Consider the following 24,130-nt stretch of genomic DNA (forward strand, 5'->3'; position numbering starts at 1 on the left):
ACGGTGAAGAGCAGGCACCATGGCCCGCCTCACCAGCCCGGGTCTGAACCTGAACGTGTGCTCGCTCTGGAGAGCGCTGTGGCTCATGAGGACCGTGGTAGGTTTTGCGCGCCCGCAGGAGATTTACGCGCCCCATTCCATACGGATCGAGGGCCACTTGACCCTCGGGGGGCTCTTCCCCGTGCACGCGAGGGGGGCCGACGGCACGCCGTGCGGGGACATCAAGAAGGAGAACGGGATCCACCGGCTGGAGGCCATGATGTACGCGTTGGATCAGATCAACCAGGACGAGCAGCTCCTGCCCAACGTCACTCTGGGAGCCCGCGTGCTGGACACCTGTTCCAGGGACACGTACGCCCTGGAGCAGTCGTTGACTTTCGTCCAGGCTCTGATCACCAAGGACACGTCAGACGTCCGGTGCACCAACGGGGAGCCGCCGGTTTTCGTGAAGCCCGAGAAAGTGGTGGGAGTCATCGGAGCGTCGGCGAGTTCGGTGTCCATCATGGTCGCCAACATCCTGCGTCTCTTTCAGGCAAGTCTTTCTTTACATTAATTCGGAGATTAAAAATAAAATAAAAAACAATATGCACGCCTGCGTTTGAATGAGCCTGAGTGGCCAGGCTCATTCAGTTTTAGACGAAAGAAAAAGTAAAGTGCCTTTTCGCGTTGATCTCAGCTGGTATCTTTCAGTATCAGTGTGTGTTTGTGTGTGTGTTGGAACACACCGTTGAAGTGAGGAGCCCTGTGGTGCTGAAAGAACAGCTCCCTGCGGCCCCTCTCCACCTCCTGCACGTCTCGCTCTGCGGTGGATTCTAATGCGGGGTTGACGGGCCGGTGACAATATGACACTATCTCACCCAGCACCTCCGAGCCCCCCTTTAGAAACTGTATCTCTGCCGCCACACCTGTTTCCACGCGATTATATCAGTCTCTTGTACTCGTGTTTATTTTAGCTTTTTGGGGTTTAATATAACGAATTGTAGTGCGTATGGCGTTTTGTACGTTTAGGCCTGCAAAATCCTTGACTCCGGTGGACTTATTGAGTTAAGGCAAGGTAAAGACATAAATGCAATCACTAATGTGAACAGGGGTTTGAAGCATTATGGCTATAGAGTCAGTCAGACACCCAGGGCGAGGCAACCAGCAGAGCAGGAAGACTCAAAATGAATAATTAAAGACAAATCCTCACAGCAAACTAAGTAATTACTTGAGATGTTGTGTGCAGGGATATCTGCAGTATCAGCCCATACAGTATCTTAACCTCCTGCCTACGCCAAGGAGGATCATCAAAGTGGGGTTGTTGCAAATGATTTGTGGTCACACACACTGTAACCCGCGGTCTCATGGCGTTTTGTGTGTTCTCCCCAGATCAATTACACAAACCAAAGGCCTGGACCTAAGTGCCTGTTTAACTGAAAATAAGGAAGTACTTAACATGCTTTTAGCTCCCACCATTTACCAAAACACACACACAGAAATACACACAAACAAGCAGAACCCTTCTTCCTTTTCACGACAGATCGAGTTGTTAGCAGACCAATGTCCTCAGGCCCATTGATCTTGGCCCTCCCATTAGCTGGTCACAGCCCTGTCGCCCCCGGCAACGCAACCAGCTTGGCCATGACTCCATCTCTACTTTATCGTTCGTGATCAGTAGTATATGGACTGTGTTGTGTATTGTATAAACACACACACACACACACACACACATACACATGTACGCAAGCACGTACACACACAAACAAGCACACACACACACTTGCATGCACACACACATACCACACACATGCGTAATCACGCACACACACACACACACACACACACACATAGCTGTGGCCACCTGTGAGGGGTCATCATGGGGAGGAGGGGGGTGCGTCCCCTTATCATTAAACCGCTCTCCCCCCCCCACCGGCTCCCCAGGTGCTCCATCAGGTCTGTCAGGGGCCCAGCTAAGCCCGGTGGGGGCTGGCAGCAGCAGGGTGCTTGGTCGATGGTATGCTTTGACAGGGCTGTCGGCATCAGTAATCAAGCTCAGGGAATCAAGTTTTGAGTTTTGACAGAGCCTGCCAAGCACCTTCCTCCTGCGTTCGTGCAAATCCCCCCCCCCCCCCCCCCACCCAGACCCGACTGGCGACCGGGAGACACAACACACTAACAGGTCTGTACACTCTCTCCGCTCTTGACGGTCGTCCAATCACACGACTCCCCCGGTGCAGGTGACTTATGGTGGTCGATGGGGATCGGGATGGACAGTAAAAGGACAGTAAAAGTGAGGAGGATTGACCGATGTTCCTCGTCCATCCCAGGCTTACAGAACTCCTGTACCTACTCAACGCTGTCATCCGTAATGCAGCTTCTAATTAGCATGTTCATGCAATGATCGCGTGTGCTACATCCACCCTCTCACCGCTCTAATCCGCCCGGCAAACGAAACAAACATAATCAGACAAGAACAACAAGCGCCACCACCTGTCACAAAGAAAAAAGCAATCTCCCTAAAACAAGTGGCTGTCAAAGGTGGTCAGAGCAGCACGTGCAATGTCTAAAGCGAGCCATTATGTGTATCCGCCTGACTGGCGTCCTTAACAGATCTAGTCTGGGGGGAACAAAAAGCCCCCCCCCCCCCCCCCGTCTTCTCTTTATCTCAATCCCCTTGCCCCCAAAGTTGGCTCTTGCTGTGGTGTCTCTGATTGGCCGTGTCACGTGCTCCTCATCACGCGCTCCTCGTCTCGGTGTCCCCCCTCTGAGATAAGGGAGCATCAGGAAGCCCTAATAGTCTACGTCGATCGTATTGCCTCCCCAACCCTCTAATAGTAAATAGCGCCGCTCTCTATTCCCAATGTGAGTGGTTGCTAAACTGCCTATGTTGGCACCGGGATGGATTTTCTTTTTCTACTCCCCCTCCCCCCCCCCCCCCCCCTCGCCTGAGTACCCAAGAGTGTTGATCAATACTGTTGCCATGGTGAGGCCAATTTGCTCCTGAGATATTTTCATTTGAATGCCTTTAAACGCCTCCCTGCTCTGCTGGGGATGAGAAACTGTGCACGACTCCAGGGCCAAACTTTCTGAATCCCTCCCCAGAGCGGTTGTTAGCCGCGCCACCTCCTCCTTTGACAAATGGTTTGACGCTGCGCTCTGTTCCGAGCAAACAGCTGGTCACGCCGGGACAGAACGGGGCGGCGAATGTTTGTTCCTGCAACAAAAAAAAATACAACAAACTAAATACAGCGCATGGAAAACCGCGGTATCGGTCACGTGGCTTAGATTATTCTACCCTTGTGACGTTTCAATCGGGGGCGATCTCTGCGTTGAAAGCGGGCAGAGGAGACGAGGGAGGTCGTGCTGGAGGCGGGTGAAGGTGGGGCTCCATCCTGCCTTGGGCTCGGTCGGGGCTCGGGCCCCTGGCGGACCGGCTGTCTTCAGGAGTGACGCATTGATGTCCTCTGCTCCAGTAGCCTGACAGGCCCGACATCAGTTTTTCCCCTCGTCGTTGTGATTGATTTGAAGGATATTGAAGCTCTGCTCTGTGATCTGTTTTCTGTCGGCATTCAAGACAGCGAGTGACTGGGGGAGTGTGGGGGAAAACACAAGGTGTAGTATAACAGCCACGGACAAATGCGTCTTGACCCCCCCCCCTCCCACCTAACCCCCCAACACCCCCCACGATGCCTGACACACGGAGAGGTCGCAGGTCAGATGGTTCACATGTTTGATGTTCATCCTGTCGATTCGTAGTGCTCAGTGCGATGTAAAGATTTATACTCTCTCTATACAGCAACAAGTGCTGTGGACAAACTGGTTTCACACTACAATGGAGAGTAAAAGTTAACATTCATTAAGAGCAGATACATACAGCAGAGTTGATATGGCACACACCGCACTCACACACACACACACTTATGACACACACACGCACGCACACGCACGCACAAAAACGATTACCCTTTGAAAGTGTTTCAATATGCGGGCGACTTGTGGATTTTCCTTGTTCTGTGTCAGTGGTTTTCTGAAAATAGTAGCATTTTCTTACGGAACCAGGCTTGCTAATTGGCCTGGATGCTGAGGGTGACAGAGAGCATGCTCATATGTCTATCACTAGTCCCGTAAAACACTCAACACATAATTTATTCACTCATTCATTTTGGTCTCCCAGAAGTGTCTACTTATCAAATATCAAATGAAGCTTGTGAGCTCGACTAAAGAAATGTGCATCCTTGCTGGCATTCATAGCGAATGGGTTTTCTGAAGCATGAGTTCTGCTGAAGGGTGACATATGCATTCACACTTGGTACACTTGTCTAGATTCGCGATTTAGTACAAATACCAGGAATGGGGTAATCTGTGTCCAACTCGTTTCCAGTGGCATGGATTTCACGCACCAGTAGGTTTCCAGGAGGGCATGGAGGGCCTTGAGATGATGTACAGACAGACAGGGACACACAGCTGGATAAGCACACACTGCTGGGAGGCTACCAGCTCAGTTCCCATGTGGCTCTTTGTTATCGTAGGATATATATGGACATCCATGCATGTACATATACACAACCACACACGCATACACACACACATGCAAGCTGCAAATGCATACAATACATGTTCTGAAAAAACTAACAGAAAAACATTACAATCCTGTCAATTTGTAAGAAAGGACGAATGCTAGATGTAGCTGTTAAAACCGAATGCCTGCAAACGATGTTGAAGCCGGTCCTTGTTCAAACCATTCATTTGAAATAACTCTCTCTATGATGCTCCGTGCTGCGTGCAAAAAGAAAGGACGTGTGAACGGTGTTTGAGGTGGCAGCGCGCTCGGGGCCCGGTGCGAAGGAGTTTGGTGCAATTTATCTGGAGCGCAGAAGCAGTTAACAGGAGAGCAAACCCCATTATGTCCAATCCTCTTAAGCCAAGGAGCATGGCCAGGTCTCTGCAGGCCTCGGCGTAGTCCACTCGCTCATTTCCTCAGAAAGGGAAACGCGACTGTGATACTCGGGGGAATAAGCCGAGCCGTGCTAAAAGTCATTACCATAGGCTTTATTGTTGAGCATTTGAACCAACTGAGCTGTGGTCAGTACAATGCTACAGGCTCAGCCTTAACGTTAAGACTCTGGGTCTGGCATTACCGGGGACTTTCTCAGAGAGGCTAATGCCACTGGTTTTTAAGTCAATAGATTGAATGCACTACTTAGTGTTTCCTCAAACCGCACGCTCTGTGCTTTTGTTTTAAATCAGAAGAAGATACCTTTCAAATGTAATCTGTTTTTGAAAAAAATCTATTTATGGGTTGTCTTTCTGACTCATTTGTTCTGTGACCCCCTCCCTCTTGGCATCATGAAAACACTTACTCCACGATTGGGTAATTTGAGTGAGCTACATGACAGTTGACAGGCGGCTCTCTGCTGTGAAAACATGCAAGCTGTTCCACTTGAAGCAATGGGACGGTTGGAAGAGAGAAATACAAGCTTTTGATCAAAGTCGCACACATGGGAACCCCCACCACCCCCGATGCTAAAGTACTCTATTTCCACATTCACAACGACCTTAATCCTTTAATTCACGTGCATGCCTTGAAACCTCTCTTCTTCATCCTGATCCCTCTCACCCTTTATCTGCCGCTCTCTGTTCCCCCGGCTCCTGTTTCTTATTCCTACATCATTCTCATGCAAACCTATACCGTCCAACACAACCACCCATGCGTCACGCACATTCCTCAAATCTACATTTATTCCATGGGACATGTTGTGCAGTTGGCTGACAGCCCAACTAAGTGGAAAGTGCAGTGTTCACATGGCTAACTTAGTGCCATCCCTCCAGGGTGGTGGCACTAGATTCTGCTCGTACCCAGCCCTCCGTGCAAGAGAGGCCTGACACCAAAAGACACGCTAGAGGGGCAATGTGGGGTCTTAGGACATCCCGGTTTGACCTGCCTTATTTCTGGTTGTCTAGAGGGAGACAAATGTATTGGATTAAGGAGTATATCATGTGTTGCAAAAGTTGTTGTGCTTGTGTAGGCGTGCACGCTTCAGCACGTGCACGTGCTTCTGTGCGCTTACAGTAAATACAGTGTAGTGGTGAATGTAGGTGTGTTGAATGAGTGTCGTGTCTCTGTTGGGGGACCCAGGTGCATGCTCACAGTTATGCACGCTCACAGCCGTGCACACTCCCAGCTCCCATGCGCATTCCCATCCGTGCATGCTCACAATAAGCCGACACATGGTAAAGTCATTTCTTTATCGTCAGCTGTGCTATTACGCAGGCCCTGCGGCTAAAATAGAAATAACTTCCAACAACAAATAATAAACTGCCGTAGCATTTCACTACACATCCTCACATTCATATGCCAATGCCGTATTAGAATAATGTCAAACCCCCCTGTAATGTTGGATTTCTCTTTTCTTTCTCTCATTTTCTTCTTTTCTTCTTCACATTTTATTTTGGTTGTTATTCCGCTTGTGAAATCGCATACCATTAGGGATTCTGAATGTAATTATCGTACGCTTGCTTTTGGAAGTATGCATCCTCGTAGCATGAGTGCGACATGGGGCCCTGTTTGTGTGTTCCTGCTCTTGCTCTTTGGGGCTTGAAAAGTGCATTGTACCGCAGAAGAAAGAATTGTTAACAAGGAAAAGTATTTTCACATGCAAATGAAGCCTGTTGTAGCAGTGCTCAACAGCCCAAATTTGACAGGCAGACTGATTGGAGGGGAACAGAAGTCAATTAGAGTTGACATGGTGAAAATAAAGATGGTGTCCTCCTTCTCACGGCGTTTGTGATTCTGTAGCTGACGGCCATTGAGGTCATCGTCGGGAATTGATAACGAGTCTAGTGCGTTATATCAGTGGAACCGTATCCATGGAAGTGAATCAATAGCCTTTTATCTTTTATCACTTAAGTATACCTTGAATTGATTTCTAATGTACATCACAGAGTCAAAGTGATATAATTGAATGCATCACAAGAAAACCGTGACCAAAGTACACTTTAAAATATCTGTTATGATCTTACATTTATTACAGGAAAACGTAGTAATAATGTTTTTCAATTCAAATATGTGTGCATGTGTGTGACAGTGTGTGTGTGTGTGTGTGTGTGTGTGTGTGTGTGTGTTTTAATGTGCGTGTGCATGCATGTGTGTTCTTTTGGGTGCATGTATGCGTGCGTGTGTGAGCATATGGGCAAGCATGCATGTGTGTATGTGTGTGTGTGTTTGTGTGAGTGTGTATGTGTGTGCGTGGGTAGGATGCTCTGAGGGTCTGGAACTGCGTCACCGAGGATGCGAGCAGTGGAGTGCAGCCCAGCTTGACAAAGCAGTTAACGTGAAATGTTAGCGGAGGCCCATCACACCATGTGACATCACGCAGGTCCATCACAGTCTGTCTTGGCTCTCCGTAGAGCCCCGGTAATCAATCGCACGGGAGTTTCTTAGTGTTGTTCTGCAGCTGCTTCAGATCAAAGGTGCCCACCAATTAGACGCAATCTTGTTTGATTAGTTTGCTAAGTTATCCTTTCAGAATATTTTTGTCCCCAATTAAACCAAGGCTTATCATCGGTGCACCAATACCAGCAATAAACCGAACAATGAATCATAGATTCATAAAGTTGCTCATCTCATAATAAATAGTGCAAGGCCTTTCAGTGCATCAGCGGATGATTCCCAGTTCTATAAGTCCTGGCATATTTTATAGCTAACCCTTCAAGCTCCCTGTAACACGGCAATTAGTTGAAATCTGATCCGAGAACTTCTATGGAAATCGAATTTATTAATCTAAATGATATTCTCCCTACAAGGCCATTTGTAGATAAAATATATTCAGCATTAAAAATGTTTTTGATGCAATGCGTGGCATTCAATATCAAGATCATTCAGGGCGATGTTGCACAACATCGAATCACAACCTATTTTATTTATTAAAAGAAAAAAAGAAAGAAAAAAATCTGTGCTGCATTAAAGATAAAATATCCATCCTGCTCTCTACTATGTACCATTCATGTGTATTGGTATGGCTTTGGTTTCGGAAAATACAGCATTTGTAACATTTACATTTGAAATACCCAAAATAGCCCTCCATCTACAGCTTTGATTTTTCCCAGCCGTTCTGAATGGCTCATGCCCAAGTTTCTCCAGTGAAACTGTCATTGATTTGAAGCAGAGATCACTCTGCCTTAAGCTGCCCCTGACAGAACCACGTGCTGCTGGTCGCTGGGACATCCATGTCACAGACACCCGAGCTGCAAACAATTCTCACGTAGGAGGTTGGAGGGGAGTTCAATCATTACCGGGCGCCCTGCCTCATCCTCGCTACGGCTGGTTAGCCTCGCTGAGGGTAATTGTCTGATCTTATGTCTCTTATGCATCTCTGAGTGTGTGACTGGGAAATACATTGCGCTCCTTCCACCCCACCACCCCCCACCGCCCTCCAGCAGCTTCAACGCTTCCATTCGAGAAGAGATACCTGAATTATGAGCGTTAACGGAGACACACACATAGAACATCAATCTTCTCCCCCCATTAGCCGAGACACGTGGTGGGATGAATTGAGATCTCTGTCTGTAGGTACACAAGCCGTCTTCTTTTTTTCCATCCCTTCTCGAATAAAAGAAGAAAAAAGGAAAATGTAAAATTACCCTTTGTCCTCTGCGTCACGTTTACGACCACAAGACCAATGAGGCGTGGAGCCGGGGAAAACACCTTGCATACATCAACACGACAATTGTATAGAATAAAAAATAAAGCACGGATCGGCACTGAGGCGGAGACGGGACGTTAATGACAACGGGGAGGAGGTTGTATCCTTCCGTGATGTATTCCACTGGCTCCATAAAGATCAGAAGAGGGCCCAGGGACGCAGCAGAACTGGGGGCCGGACACAAATCTCTCACCATAATACGTCTAAGAAAAATCTCCTGGAGGAGATGGCAGGCTTGCAAGGGAAGAGGAAATAAATGCTTATCACAGGGGTTTGTTCAAAATCACATTTTTGTCTGAGTAATGTTTTCGAGGGTGTATCGTCATAGCAAGTCTAGTCTGGTATCTCGAGTAATGTAGCAGTAGCAAGAGACGATTATAGGACAATATGGTGATTGCAGTCAGTGTCAGTAATCCTTTATTCTCAAGACTCATGTTTAGCCGTGTGTGTGGAATTATAAACAATTCAATGTAATCATATTTCCACTAAAGCATAAACGACAGAAAGCAGAAGATACAACAGAGTATAGTCTCCATTCCAATACGGGAGTACCACAGCCGCTCTTACCGGTTGGCTGTCAAAGCTCAAGGCTATAAGTGATCCGCTCCTCTGGGACTCTGGGACTCTGGGAAATGTTGTGATGCACTTCTGAAAATACCCCCAAACCATTTATTTACCGTCACTGTTCTTTAGAATCAACGTCAAAACGGAATGGGGTTTTGATTGACAGTGAAATATGAAATAGATCCACGTTGATGGGCCAGCCGTTCACCACCACACACAGTGATTTGGCGAGCCAATGACGGCGTGGACCGCACTCTAACGGTATACATCACGTAATCGCACACAAAATGTACAGCTTAAAACTAAAATGCAAGCTATTTGTAGTCCCTCACTGTCAGAGTCATAAGTGCAGACACTTACGCTGCTGACAACTACAAATGCATTGCAGACGAGGCCCAGTGAATGGCCAATTCGACTGGGAGATTTAAAGTATAATTCTTTTTCGCAGGTGTCACTACCCACATAACAAAAATATTTTTGTATTCCGAGTTTCCGGCTCCGCCAGCAGCAGCAGCACACGACAGAGCGGCTGAACCCCCCCTCTCCTCTCTCGGCGAGCAGATTCATCTATGTTTTATTCTATTACAGTCTGCTACATGCATCTCAAGCGCGCGATGCAGAGTGCTGCACGGCCCAGGGGACAGTAGTAGGGGGCTATCTGTGCTATTTGTCCACCGTCGCCATCAGGAGGTAATTACATGGGCCTGTGCTGAAGAAGGCTTGGTGAGGGAGGGGAGCACAGATACGATCGGGGGGGGTGGGTGGGTGGGTGGGTAGGTAGGTGGGAGGGGGGTGGGGGGGGGGGGGGGGTGGGGGGCGGATGGGGCGCTCACTGCTTTTTGCTTTTGTCTGCGCTGTTAGGAGTGAAATGGGCCCGCTGATGGTGCTCTGGCAATGCTGAGGCGCAAAGAGAGACAGAGAGAGAGAAAGAGAGGTGGGGGTGGGGCGAGAAAGAGAGAGAGAGAGGTGGGGGTGGGGCGAGAAAGAGAGAGAGAGAGAGACCGTAAAAGGGGGGGAAACAATGAGAAGGTGATGGGGGCAAGGGGAGTGAGGTGACGGGAGGTAAAGAGAGGGAGGGAGAGAGAGAGAGTGTAAAAGCAAGGCAGCGACTTGGAGGTGAGGGTGGTAGGGGCGAGTGAGGGGAGAGGTAGGGTGTGACGGAGGGAGAGCGTGTCACACAGGGAGGAAGGGAGGAGGTGATGGGAGGGAGGGGCGAGCGAGGGGAGAGGAGGGAGAGGTACGGGTGTGAGAGAGTCACGAGGAGGAAAGGAGGAGGTGGGGGGTTGCGATGGTCGGGGTGGCTGGGGGGTGATGGGGTAAGGAAGGGGTTGTGGGAGGAGAGAGAGAAGAAGAATGATTGGGATGCAGGTCAGGGTGGCTGCGGCGGGCGGGGGGGGGAGAAGCGGCAGATAGACAATGAATGTGGGTCGGGGCGTCTGTGCTCAGGTGTGGGCAGGGGAGAACATGAGCCCTTTGCCAGCGCCTCCTCGCTAAATTATGTGTCAGGGCGAGACAAAGACGGAGAGGATCGGCGGGGCGGGGCGGACGCTGTGGGGTGGCCAGCAGCCCCATCGTCTGATCTCACACACACACACACACACACACACACACACACACACATATATATATATATATATAACATTATTCGCCGAAGGCGAAGTGAATAGTGGGGAATAGGCTATAGGCTATTCCCCACTATTCACTGAGCCTGAGGTGAATAATTGTTATACTACACGTGAACACATGTGAACAATAAAAAAGATAACACTTTTTGCCGGGATTCATTTGTTTTTATTAGCGTGACGAGACGACCGTCACACACACGAAAGCAATATTCCGAGTTTGAGATCTCAATCATGGGATATTGCCCAATATCCCGAGAGGGCGAACCAATCAAATGGCGCCATCTTAGGAGGTTCACGTGTAGCATATACTAAATATATATAGACACATTCACCCACAACAATATAGGACATATAGGTACCCAATTGAGGCCCACCCACACACAGAGCATCACTATATATATATGTATATGCTGATGTTAAAGTCACAATGTGTAAGCTTGAGACCCTACCAGTCAGCAGGCAGGAGACTTAAAATAGTGATATAACAGGGATCTGCCCACTCTGAGCGTGTGACGCATACTGGGGTGGCTCGGCTGGGCGGTGTGTGTGTGGGAGGGGTTTTGGGAGTGTCGATAGTAAGGTTCTTGTAAACAAAGAAAGAGGAAAGAGGGTTTTTTTTATTTATCATTTTATTTATTATCGGAATTTATCATTTATATGATTGGATCACATTATTGAAATCATTATTGATAAGCATTGACATTAGCATCAGCATTAGCTGACAGCTATGTCAGCTAATTTGAAGCTACGAGCTCATTGAAAGGTTACGCAAATACGTAACCTTTCAATGAGCTCGTAGCTCATTGAAATACGCGTTATTAATACAATACAACAATATCCCTGCAGTAGAGGCACACACACGTTGGCATCCAGCGAAATAATGTCTCTTTGGTGTCGGCAAGGTGTTCATACCTGTTGCTGTAATTATTATCTGTGGTTCGACGTGCTGCTGTGTAATTATTGTTTACGGATATAAGCCGCATATGCTTCATATTGTTCAAGTAATCAACAGAAAAATACGAAGATATCAGAGCAGCACTGCAGAGGAATGAAAGCTTGTGTTGAGTGCACTTTGCAGTCGGGGGAAGAAAATCAATAAAAAAACTATCTGTAATATGATAGCCTGTGGATGGAAAGGAACACATTTGAACACTTAGTCACAAGCCTGTGGGCTATGTTCTGTTCATAATGTGTATGTCGTTTCTCCTAATACCTGGGTGAGAATGCACATACACACACACAAAAACACACGCGCACACACACACACACACACACACACACACAAACCTGCACACACACACACACACACACACACATACACACACACAAAAACACGCACACGCACGCATACATACACCACACACACGCACACATTCACACAATGATCAAGGCTGTTCTGCCCTGAACTGTATTGTTCACTGCAGGCTTGTGATTCCTCGTCTTTAGTCCATAAAGAGAACCGGAGCCGTGGAGTCAGGTCTTAACGGGCTTCTGGCTCCGGGTTGGTGATACGTCCCATGAGCAGCAGCCTTCAGTGATGCGCCGTTACTGCAGTGTGTTGAACGCCTTGTAAAAAATAAATAAAAGCATATCTGTGCTTCTCGCCCCTGTGCCTTTACTCACGGAGCTCCCGATTGCACCACCATCACCTCGGTTTGGCTCTACACCACCACCGGCGCCCGCTCAACTCAAATCGCAATTTTGTCTTTTTTTTGGGTGGTGGTGGTACGGGGGGGGGGGGGGGGGGGGCAGGGGGTATTATTTGAAACCGCAACTGCTGGAATAGCAGCAGTGCTCGTTTGCCAGATGGGAAGAAGAGAGGACCAAACAGGGCTGGTGTCGACGGGTCGGCCAGGTTTACTTTGTGAGCGGGGCTCCACCACGTACTCCCCACCCACACACGGCTGCTCGTGAGGCTCTCCCTCCCTCGGTCAAACATCCTCTGCGTGAGTCATCGCCAGCTCCTCTCTCCCCGCGGAGGAGACCTGCTGGGTGTCTTAAAATACGGAGGCTGGGGCCCCGGCGCTGAGTCTTCGGTTGCCCAGGGGACCGTGGAGGGTGGGGAAGAGGGAGGGAGGGAGGGGTGGAGGGGGGAGGAGGGGAGAGAAGGTGAGGGAGCCGACTGGGAAGGAGAAAAGAAGCGCAGCGGGGGTGGTGGTGGTGCTGGTGGTGGTGCTGGTGGTGAGAAGATGCAGCCCCGCCCACCTTGCTGCTTGCATGTGGGACGCTGCAGAGAGCTACGGAGGAGAGCGCTGTGGGCGATGCAGGAACGGCTGGGTCACCGGGGACGTTGCTTAAGAAGTGGAGTGAAACATCACGCTAAACAAGTCCAGAGTTTCAAGAGTTTCAACGTGATGAGGAGGAGGTGGTGGTGGTGATGGGGGAGGTGGTGGTGGAGGAGGAGGAGGAGGTGGTGGTGGTGGAGGAGGAGGTGTCTGACAAATGAGTGAAGGAAGGAGCCACAAGTTCGACAAGTTGGCTTTGAGTAAATAGCATGTTGATCTGGAAAGGGAGTGAGTGTTGTGGTGGTGGTAAGACAGGTAGCATGATGGATGGAGGGATGAAAGGACGGTGGGGTGGCAGGGTTATTGTACGAGGCCAGGAGAGAAAGAGAGAGAGAGAGAGAGAGAGACAGCCTGGAGGAGGGCTGGTTGTGGCTGATATGTCTGGCAGATGACTGAGGGCAGATTGGTCTTTTTTCTTTTTTTCTTCTTCTGTATTTTGGGGGGGAGGGCTCTCTGGCAGCCCCGTCCGCTCACTGGAGACTGGCAAACACACACAGGTACACACACACATACACACACACACACACACACACATACACACACACACACACACACACACACAGGCACAGGCACACGCAAGCATGCACTCACACTCACACATACACGCATGCACGCACCACGTACCCTCACACACTCACACACACACTCACACACACACACACACACACACTCACCCACATGCACACACACACACACACACTCAGGCACACTGACGCACATAAACACAAATACACTCACAGAAATACACACACACAGACACAGATGCACACACACACAGACACACACACACAAACACACACACAGACACACACACACACACACTCACCCACATGCACACACACACACTCAGGCACACTGACGCACATAAACACAAATACACTCACAGAAATACACAGACACAGACACACACACACACACACACAGACACACACACACATGCACACACACACTCAGGCACACTGACGCACATAAACACAAATACACTCACAGAAATACACGCACACAGACACAGATGCACACACACACACACACACACACACACACACACACACACACACACAGACGAACACACACAGACACACACACAGACACACACACACACACACTGTCTGAAGGGACTAGGAGACACAGAGGCAGGGCGATGGGCTGTCACACAGAGGGTTTGAGGGAGTGGAGTGATGAAACACGGTGGCCCCCCCTCTCAAAAAAAAACAGGAGCTCCAGTGAGCGTGCGAGGCACAGATGGGCAGGGAGTGAGAGAGAGAGAGAGAGAGAGAGAGAGAGAGAGGGAGAGAGAGAGAGAGCCCACAGGAAGACAGGGGAGAGGAGGAGGAGGAGCAGGAGGAGGAGTAAAGGGGAGGGTAAAAGCTGTTGCTGTTCCCCTCCCTACCCGTGATGCTTTCCGCGGGTCTTGTTGGCACTGCCGTGCTCTGGTGTGGAGGGATTATCAAAGCTGGGCCCGAGGTTGCATGTATGGACACAGTCGTTACTTCCTCCCCTGCTGACAAGACTCACTGCCATCTTGATACGGGGCCCCTCCTGCTCCCAGGGTCCCGCCACGACGCAGGGCTCTTGACGGGCACCTGATTCATGAGGAAATGTGTAAAACCGGCATGAAGGTTTGATTTGGTTTATAGGGTGTTGAACCGTGAATGTTTTTTTCGAGAGGGCAGCGAAAATAAATGTTTTGCCACACCGCTCACACACCACACCACTTCACTTAACTTCTAAGGTAGAAAGTGTATTGCAGAGAATTGCTCGAGCGACCCAGTATGTATATGTGTGTGTGTGTGTGTGTGTGTGTGTGTGTGTGTGTGTGTGTTGGCGTGCGTGTCTATGTGCATGCATCGGCATGCGCGCGTGTCCGTGCGTCCATGTGGCCGTGTTTACGTCGACGGGCCGCGAGCGGGGACCGCTGCGGGTCAGTGGATCCGCCGGGCCACGCCGGGTGACATTGGGTTTGCTTTGGGTTACGCCATCAACACACTTGTGAAAGTGTTAGCGGCGGTCTCCCTGCACGGAGAGATGTGGAGATACACTTAGCAGCCAGTCATGCAGTAAATGGAGAAGCGGGGCCTTCCTGCACGGCGATGTGCCTGGACACCCTCACCTCCGCGCACCATCTATTCCAGGGGAACATTCAGCCCTCTGTCACTCAGAGTTACTGGTTTGTTTTGGCTATGGAGGCGATGGAGACCTGCAGGCTTCAGGGTGGTGATACCTTCTCTGGGTAACGGAGCGTGGGGGGAACGTTGATGCGAAAATGTTGGCAGTTTTTAATCGTGCTCGGAGGAGGAAGCTTTCGTGAAACACTGTTTGGTGTTTGATATATTAGGACGCCAGCGGTGGTGTGATGCTGCCTCTTCGGGCTCAATGAAAAAATAAATGCACAGATGGAGAGGAATGATGGAAGAAATTCACATATCGGTGTATACATATACAAATATTTTACGTTAACAAAATCGAAATACAAAAGACATGGATATAATATATATATATATATATATATATATATATATATATATATATATTATAGATAACTGTCATTTGAATATTTTAGAATAAGCCTGCTAAGTGCAAACATCTAATACCCCAACCTGGTTTATTGCATCCTCGTCATCCTGTGGCCTTCTGTATGGGAAATTGCATTGAAAAGGCCAAGGAACACTAATTATGTTCCCTGAGCGCTATAATGCTGCAGTGACGGTCGCTAACCTTTACATAATCTCACTTCTTCACCTCTCCTCTCAAACACCCCTTGTCAAATTCTCATTTAATGTCAGTAAGCAGATTGCTGACCTGTTCCTCTTTCTACTGTCTGTCTGTCTGTCTCTCTCTCTCTCTCTCTCTCTCTCTCTCTCTCTCTCTCTCTCTCTCTCTCTCTCTCTCTCTCTCTCACTTTTTCCACTTTTCCTCTTTCACATTTTCAGAATTCCTCTCTGTTTGACCCGCTCTTTGCTGTCTGACTCTCTCGCTCTTGCTCTCTCTCTCGCTCTCTTTTGCTCTCTCGCCCTCTCTGTCTCTGTCTCTAGTTCGTATTCATGGATGGAGTGGGCACTTGGTGGTGGCAAATCAATACAACAGCGTCCCCTATAACAGACCTGTGTGTTTTCCTCCCATCGATCCTGTCCATCCTGATACATACAAGAACAAGCCAGGCCATTAGCCTTTCCAACCCTTACCCTGATCTATCCTGCAAATGACAGGGGCCAGGCAGCAGCCTAAGGTAATTGTAACGTTGAGAATACTTGTTCATCAGCTTCTTAGTTCCCCAAGTTCAATGAATGGGGTCTTTGTGTTGTTCATCGAGCCATGCAGGTCCTGGCAGACTGGTCGACAAACTCCTCCATCGGAGCCTTATTCACCAACATCGGGGAGGATATTACCAGGTTCATTTCTTAGACCAGACCACCCATCAAGAGATCAGAGGCGAAGTGCTGTTGCTTTTCTTAAGTAATCCTACAGCAAACACATCAACAACCTCCCAGTACTGGGACTGCCTGCCCCTATGGATTCCTGAAGGGAATATTAAATCCTGCATCTTGATGATTCAGTGCATGGTAAATTATATGTATGAGTATAGTAATAATAATAATAATGAGAAGAAGAAGAATCATAATCATAATAATTCTCAATATATCAATATGATTAAGAGGAGAAACAACTTGGTCATTATGGCTATATAAACAAACATTCTATTTAAAACATTCATGTTTTAAGTCCATTCATAGAAAGTATGACTTCCTCATTCAACCATTATTTGACAGCAGGTCTATAGTTTAGAAACTTTAGACCTTCTAATCTGAGGCAGGCAGTTAGTAACATGTCCTTGGCAGCAGAACGAGCAAGTGAATGGCTGTGGGTAAGGAGAAAACATACTTCTTGGGGTGCAAGCTAAGGTAAGGCAGCTGACTAATGTGCTAACGTGTTTGTTTGATCAGGGTTAGGGGTAGGGCTAGGGGTACGATGCAGTAAAGTAAAGAGTATTTAGATGCGGTGACTCCAGGATGCTGGTTTCATTGTTAAGCCCTCAGGAGGTGTCGTGGGCCTAACTTAAAAAGAAAAGAGTGGGTGCCCACTTGATAACCACAATGAAATGTTGCATACTGCATACTGCTGTTAGTTGGGCCATTTGTCTTGTCTTTTTCACCATTGGTTGGTAGCTTAGTGGCCAGCGTGCTTATAAGGTTGGTTTGGGCAGGGGCTTCTGAATATGGGTTTTCCTTGGATTTTGGCACAAGTAATTTTAACATCTGATCCTGTGTATTAATGAAATACTGGATTTTGTTGAAGAAAATGGTTAATAGATTCATGCAGTCTTGGGAAATCAATCAAGCAAAGGTGACCAGGAACTGAAAAGTTCAACTCTTCAGAGTTTGTGATCTTCTGAGGAAAGCCATAATCAACTTCTGGATGACCATAATTGAATCCATGTATCGTTAAATTACAATCTCACCCTATTATAGTGGCCAGAGAGGGGAAAAACGGCAGGTATTCATTTTTAATCAGACTCTCTTTATACATTCAGAAACTCCAATCATAATTCCAGCATTAGTGTTGACACCTTTGGGATGTTTGTCACTTTGACTTTTCAACTCTTAGGGCCCTATTTAGACGTGTGAAGTGCAAAATGGAAGTAGCTTTGTGGGTGGTTCTATGGCGATGTTGCTACTATGATGGAGGATAAATGACTCTTGCGCCCAACGCAAATCTAAAATGGGTTGGTCTGAAACCTGTAGGTGTGTTTTGGGCGTAACGTGCAATAAACCAATAAAAGTTCCATCTCCCATCCCCTTTAAGACCCAGCGCATTTGACTTGACGAGTTGATATTTTGACAGCGCATTTGCAGTCCCTGCTGAGACAGATGCATGACCACATGAATTTCAAACTTCAAATGGCTCAGTTTATTTATTATTATTTTTTTTTTATTTACGTTTATTTGACAGGGACAATGCAAAATATATAATTGGGCCAGATTATATCCACAAGGCTAATTTACATCTGTTGTCCCTGGACAGGAGTTGATGTTATAAATCAAATTAAAAGACAACATGTAATGAGTTGGGACAATGACCCAAACACACATGTCACAATGAGTTTGGACAATGACCCAAACACGCATCAGTGATACAGAGTAATAAAATTGAGTAATGAAAAAAAAAAAAACATGAAATAAGATGAAAATAAACACAGAGACAAGAATCAATGACTAGAAATGTTCACAACGTTGGTTTGCTTTCAACCATTTCTTAAGGCCTAATTTAAAGGTGGTTAGCGTGGCGCTTTGTCTAATACTATCAGGGATCTATTCCACAACCCTGATGTTTTCACTGAGAAAGCGGTTTGGCCAAAGGTAGAATGCCTAAACACACTTGTGCAATCCCCCCTAGATGATGCTCTTGTGGTCCTTATGTCACTTGTGGGTCTACGAAGGCTCACAAATTATTTAAGGGGTGGTGGTGCAAGATTATTAATAATTTTGAAAAATAAACAGGTATTTGAAAAGAAAAAAATATTGTCCAAAGTAAATAAACCATACTTCTGTATGATAGTACAGTGATGGTAACTATAAGATTTTTTGTCCAGAATTTTCAGTGCTTGTTTATACACTTTATACATTAATGACATGGTGGTTGCATTTGCTTGAGACCAGGTGGTCAAGCAATATGAGATGTGTGTTAAAATCATAGAATGAAAATAAAGTATAGCTGCCTCTGTAGTCATCTGATTTCTAATCAGCTTAAAATTTAAGAGATTCCTTTTAACTCTTCCATTGACTTTTTAAATATGTTTTTTAAAAGTCAGATTTGAGTCGACAATGACCCCTAAGTATTTAAAGTCATCTACTACTTGGAGTTTTTGACCCTTAACAACTATGTCAGGCTGTTGCGTAGTACTTTCTCGTGAAGAAAAGTACATGTAAACTGTTTTTGAAGTGTTTAATGTTAGACAAGAGTAATCCAGCCAGTTGACTATTTTGTTCATTGCTCCTGTGAGTTTGTATGCCACTTGTTGTTTTGTCTTTGCATGAACATAGATAACTGTGTCATCGGCATACATTTGGATGTTAATGCCTGGGCATACTGAAGGAAGATCATTAATATACATACTGAACAATAGTGGGCCTAGGATTGAACCTTGAGGCACCCCTATTGAACAGATATTTTCTTTGGAAAATGTGCAATTAATTTTAGTGCAATTCGTCCTTCTCATCAAGTATGATGTAAACCACTTGATTGTGTCAGCTGAGATGTTATGAGTGGACAGTTTAGAAACTAAAACATTGTGGTTTACGGTGTCAAAGGCTTTCTTCAGATCCAGAAATATTGCTCCAACCACTCCCCCATTGTCTAAATTGGATTTCAGTTCTTCCACAAAGTACTACAGTGACTCCTTAAAAAAGTATTAAAAGCCAATGCTATTTCATTGTTATCTCTAGAGATGCTTCCATTAATGCTTAACTCTAAAGGCTGGTTTCCTTTCCCTACTTTCTTTGACATTGTATTTAGGTGTTTCCAGGTGTTTTTAGGTGTTTATGGCCAAATAATAGGCCTAATTCACACATGGAATAGTGTTTTCTTCTCCAACTTCAGAAACACTGAGTCGTCATGTACATTTCGGCAAAGAGAAGTTAACACATATAATAGGCGGACGCGGTCCGGCCGCAACTGTGGGTCTATTTAATGATATGCAGCAATACAGCAAACATTGTTTGTTACGAGTATTGTATACATACTTGTTATCGACTTGTGTTCATAATATGCATATGTGTCCCCCCGTTAATATTCATCGCCATGGACTGTATTATGCGTTACGTGTTTAGTTTGCGTGTGTTTAAACAGATGGGTGCACACACACACATGCGCGCCAAGCATCACCCGCATTCATTCATTCTTTTAAACACTCACTCACGGTAAAACTATGTTTTCTCACAATGAAATACTCATCAATCCCAAAAGCTACGATGTCTGTGTCAAGAAAATATGTGTTTGCTGTACAGTGTTTGCAGATGCATTGATTTAAAAGTACAACTTCTTACCACTGTATCAGCTGTTCTTTCCTAAATCAATTAACCAACCGTTTACCCTTAAACGAGATTTTGTTTTGGAAGGCTGGGATATACTTTGCTCGAGTTTTTTCTTCTTCTTCTTCTTCTTCGTCTTCTTCTTCTTCTTCTTCTTCTTCTTCTTCTTCTTCTTATTATTATTATTATTATTTTAACGCATGGCATAGCCTACTACAGTGTTCATTCATGCAGCCCCTATGGAAAAATGTTTCCACAATCCACATGCTATTTCTATGCAGTTTCACACGTATGAACAATCTTTGACATCATAATATTTAAATTAGGCCAATCGTTTGCATGTTTGTGCTGTGTATAGCCTACGTGTGGAAGCTTTTTTTGCAGTTCTGACCTGCCATGGCACGTCAAAATAGCAACACCAACTGCGCTATCCGCTAGTGCATTTATACCAGATATTCTTTGGTCAGTGGCACAATTGCAGTGGCGCAATTTTTAGATCAGTAAAATAGCACCAAGTATCATTTGCGCCGGAACATGCCTCTGCTTTTCGCCGACACGCCTCTCCAGGCGCAAATGTAGTGCTGCAAGTTTGCTATGCTGGAAAATCAACTTTGCGCCGGGTGCAAACTAGCAACGATACATGCATCGTGTAGAAAGTCAATTGCACTGGGTGCAAGATAGGGCCCTTAAAGTGTTATGGTGATAATTAGGGTATTAGGGTATAGGGTGTAGTTAGCGAATACAAATGGGTAAGGACATAAAGTAGTAAACAAGAAAACAAACAAACAAACAAACAAGAAAGAAAGCAAGTTGTATCCTTGAACTCAAATCACATAAGCTCTCTGCTCTGAGCACCAGTGAAGATGGGATTTTGATCCACAAATCCATGAACCCTTTTTACGGAGTTGCACTACCTGGCTTCGCAGATCATGTTGAGATTACTCGTCCACAAAACCACCCCCGAAAAAAAAAATGCGGAGTAGGATTCAGAAAGGTAGTATTCCTTTCTGAATCCTGTGCATGTTTGAATCTAAAATGTTGTTTTGAGGTTGGCTTTTCATCTCTTTTTCTTTCATGCTTGTAATAACCGTGGTCATTGAATTCATCTTTTCACAGCTCAATGCAACACTTCAACCCCCTCCAGCTGTGTTGTTGCGTCTGACCCCTTCCAAGTCGCGGTGTCAAGCTAGCTATAGCTCACGCTCTGTCCAGGAGCCACACTGTGGCGGCTCCACGGTCCCTGCCAGTGCCGTGCAATGTCCTCATTCCTGTGTTTCCCCCAGCACCCTGCGGTGTCTCATCCTTGGAATGGAAATGGATAGCATTTAAACAGAGCCCAGATTACCACGCCTGTTAGGGGATGTGCGGAGCGGGTGTGAGTGGGTGGGTGGGTGGTGGGGGGAGGGGATGGGTTGGGTGGTGGTGCACTGGATTTTTTAAAAATACACCAGTGTGCTTCCACCTGGCTGCACCCACCTGACTGATGGCGGTTGCCATGGCAACGTCGCGCTGGGGTGTTAGGAAGTCGTGCTACGGCAGGGCAGGTTGTTAATCAGCAAATAAAAACACCTAAATGAAATCACAAAAAAGGGATGGTTACACTTTACCTTACAGTGTCCAGTTACAGTGTAATCACACGACTAAGTACTGTGTTATAATGAGACATGTAACAACATGTCATATTTAACGACTGTCTGGAACAGCATACAGTTCCCTGATGGGTTAAGGTTAGGAATAGCCAAAAGCAGGTTCCACACTAGGGTTGGTTCAGGATGAATCTGTTCCATCACACTGTTGCATATTACGTCCATGTTGGGAGAGGTTGTTACATGCTGACTACATGTGTATTCTGCACTGTAACAAAGACACTGTAATGTACAGTGTCAATAAGGACATTAAATCTTTGATCTTCGAATGACGCTCAGTTTTTCAGATTTCATGTTATCAGTAGAATTTGTCCATATGCCTTCATGTAACTATGAGAACGAACCAGTGCTATTTGTATACATTACATTACATTATTTTACACATGCGCCAAGATATTCTATCTCCATTGAAAAACCACCCACACTGTGGTGAGAGATTCACCCAGAAGGCAAAGACGTAAGAAGTCTTTCACTTGCAGCTTCACACCATCACCTGGTTAACACACAAGTTGTATTCATACCTTTTAAAAGATGACTACAATCTTTATCAGTTTTGAGATGATAGAATACAGGATATGATGATGAGTATTTGAAAATGTTACAATTCATTATTGAACTTTTGTGTTGTCCTCAGAATTTTATCTTCCGTTCAACTTGGTGGGACTGCCCAAGTTGTTTCCAATAACAGAGATCTGCATGGTGGAACCTCATAAAAACTAGAGAAACACTAGTAATATTCTCCTATGTATTTATAACCCAGCCGGTAGAAATGTGATTTGCCAGATTGGTCGCCCTGGCAACTAACAAAACTAACATTGTGCCTTAATGCTCCTGTACACAATATAATAACCCTGCTACCTCCTCTTTCCTCTTCCCACACTCTCATGTCTCTCTCTTTCTCTCTCTGTCTCTCTCTCTCTGTCTGTCTCTCTCTCTCTCTCTCTCTCTTGCTCTCTGTCTGTCTGTCTGTCTGTCTGTCTGTCTGTCTGTCTCTCTCTCTCTCTCTGTCTCTCTCTCTCTCTCTCTCTGTCTGTCTCTCTCTCTCTCGCTCTCTCTCGCTCTCTCTCTTTCTTTCTCTCTCTCTCTCTCTCTCTCTCTCTCTCTCTCTCTCTCTCTCTCTCTCTCTCTCTCTCTCTCTCTGTCTCTCTGTCTCTCTCTCTGCCTCTCTGTCTCTCACTCACTAGATTCCTCAGATCAGCTACGCGTCGACGGCCCCTGAGTTGAGTGACGACCGGCGCTACGACTTCTTCTCCCGGGTGGTGCCCCCGGACTCCTTCCAGGCCCAGGCCATGGTGGACATCATCCGCTCCCTGAGCTGGAGCTACGTCTCCACCATTGCCTCGGAGGGCAGCTATGGGGAGAAGGGAGTGGAGGCCTTCACGCAGCTCTCCAAGGAAGCAGGTGAGAGGGAAGTAATGAAACGATAACATAAGAAAGAAAGAAATCGCCTGAAGGACTACGGCTTTTCTTCGGGACACAGACGGTCCCAAATTTGTATTCTTTATTTTATCTTTTTACCTGCCAGAGCGGAACAATCCACTGGCCAAGCAATCGTTTTAATATGTAACCCCGGATTTCTTTGGTTCCTGCCAAATGGTCAAATCTATCAGCCATTGGCTGGCGGCAGGTGTTCATTCTGGACCCTGATGACACCGGTACTTAACCGACCACCCCCCCGGATTGGAAGAGAATCTCTATTAACCGCCACGCTAAGTGACCGCAGCCCTTTGGGTCCGTGGTTTTAGCGTTGCTGAGGCTTTGGGAGTGAGGTTTACCCTGGAGGACACACATCTCACTCCGCTACACAACAGTACACTAACGCATGCAAATGAAAGCCTGGCTGCCAAAATTAAGGTTTCTAGCGCAGATGAAATAAGTGATGGGGGAAGGACTTGACTTGTTGCCACACATTGCACACATACATGCAATGATGAGCTGTGTCTTACAACCATGGAAAACATCTATTGGCGGTGCAAATAATGAATGTAAGCCAGCCCATTATGGGACGCAACACTGCAACGTTGCTGCTCTGTTGCTTCAGCCCCTCAGTGTAATTATTTCAGATTCCACGTCTGATTTCTCCCAGAAACAGGAATCAGATACAAAATAGACTGGCCAATAGTTCTTTGAAATGTTGTATAGCACCAAACACGATTCAATGCAATTAATTCTAATCCATTCTGACCCACGCACAATTCATAAGCTAGAAAACCCTTAGCAGCTGCAGTGGAGTCATTGCAACAGTAATTTCTCATCCTAAACCATTAAAACGTATTCTATATAGCGGGATGTTTCCAATTAGTA

The 24,130-nt window shown here is 46.6% G+C and overlaps 1 protein-coding gene across 1 annotated transcript in view; it reads left to right on the forward strand.

Annotated features, from left to right (window-relative positions):
- Nucleotides 1-19: 19 nt before the first annotated feature.
- Nucleotides 20-24,130, forward strand: part of LOC311359800 (metabotropic glutamate receptor 7-like) — a gene marked incomplete at both ends in the record, with an annotated part of 49,402 nt that continues 25,291 nt past the window's right edge. Inside the window, 2 exons of the mRNA XM_084479835.1 lie at nucleotides 20-532; nucleotides 23,011-23,227. Coding sequence (XP_084335961.1) covers nucleotides 20-532; nucleotides 23,011-23,227 — 730 coding nt within the window. The remainder of the gene's footprint in view (nucleotides 533-23,010; nucleotides 23,228-24,130) is intronic.

Source organism: Micromesistius poutassou (genome assembly GCF_964030765.1).
Source record: "Micromesistius poutassou genome assembly, chromosome: 15".
NCBI classification, from domain to species: domain Eukaryota; kingdom Metazoa; phylum Chordata; class Actinopteri; order Gadiformes; family Gadidae; genus Micromesistius; species Micromesistius poutassou.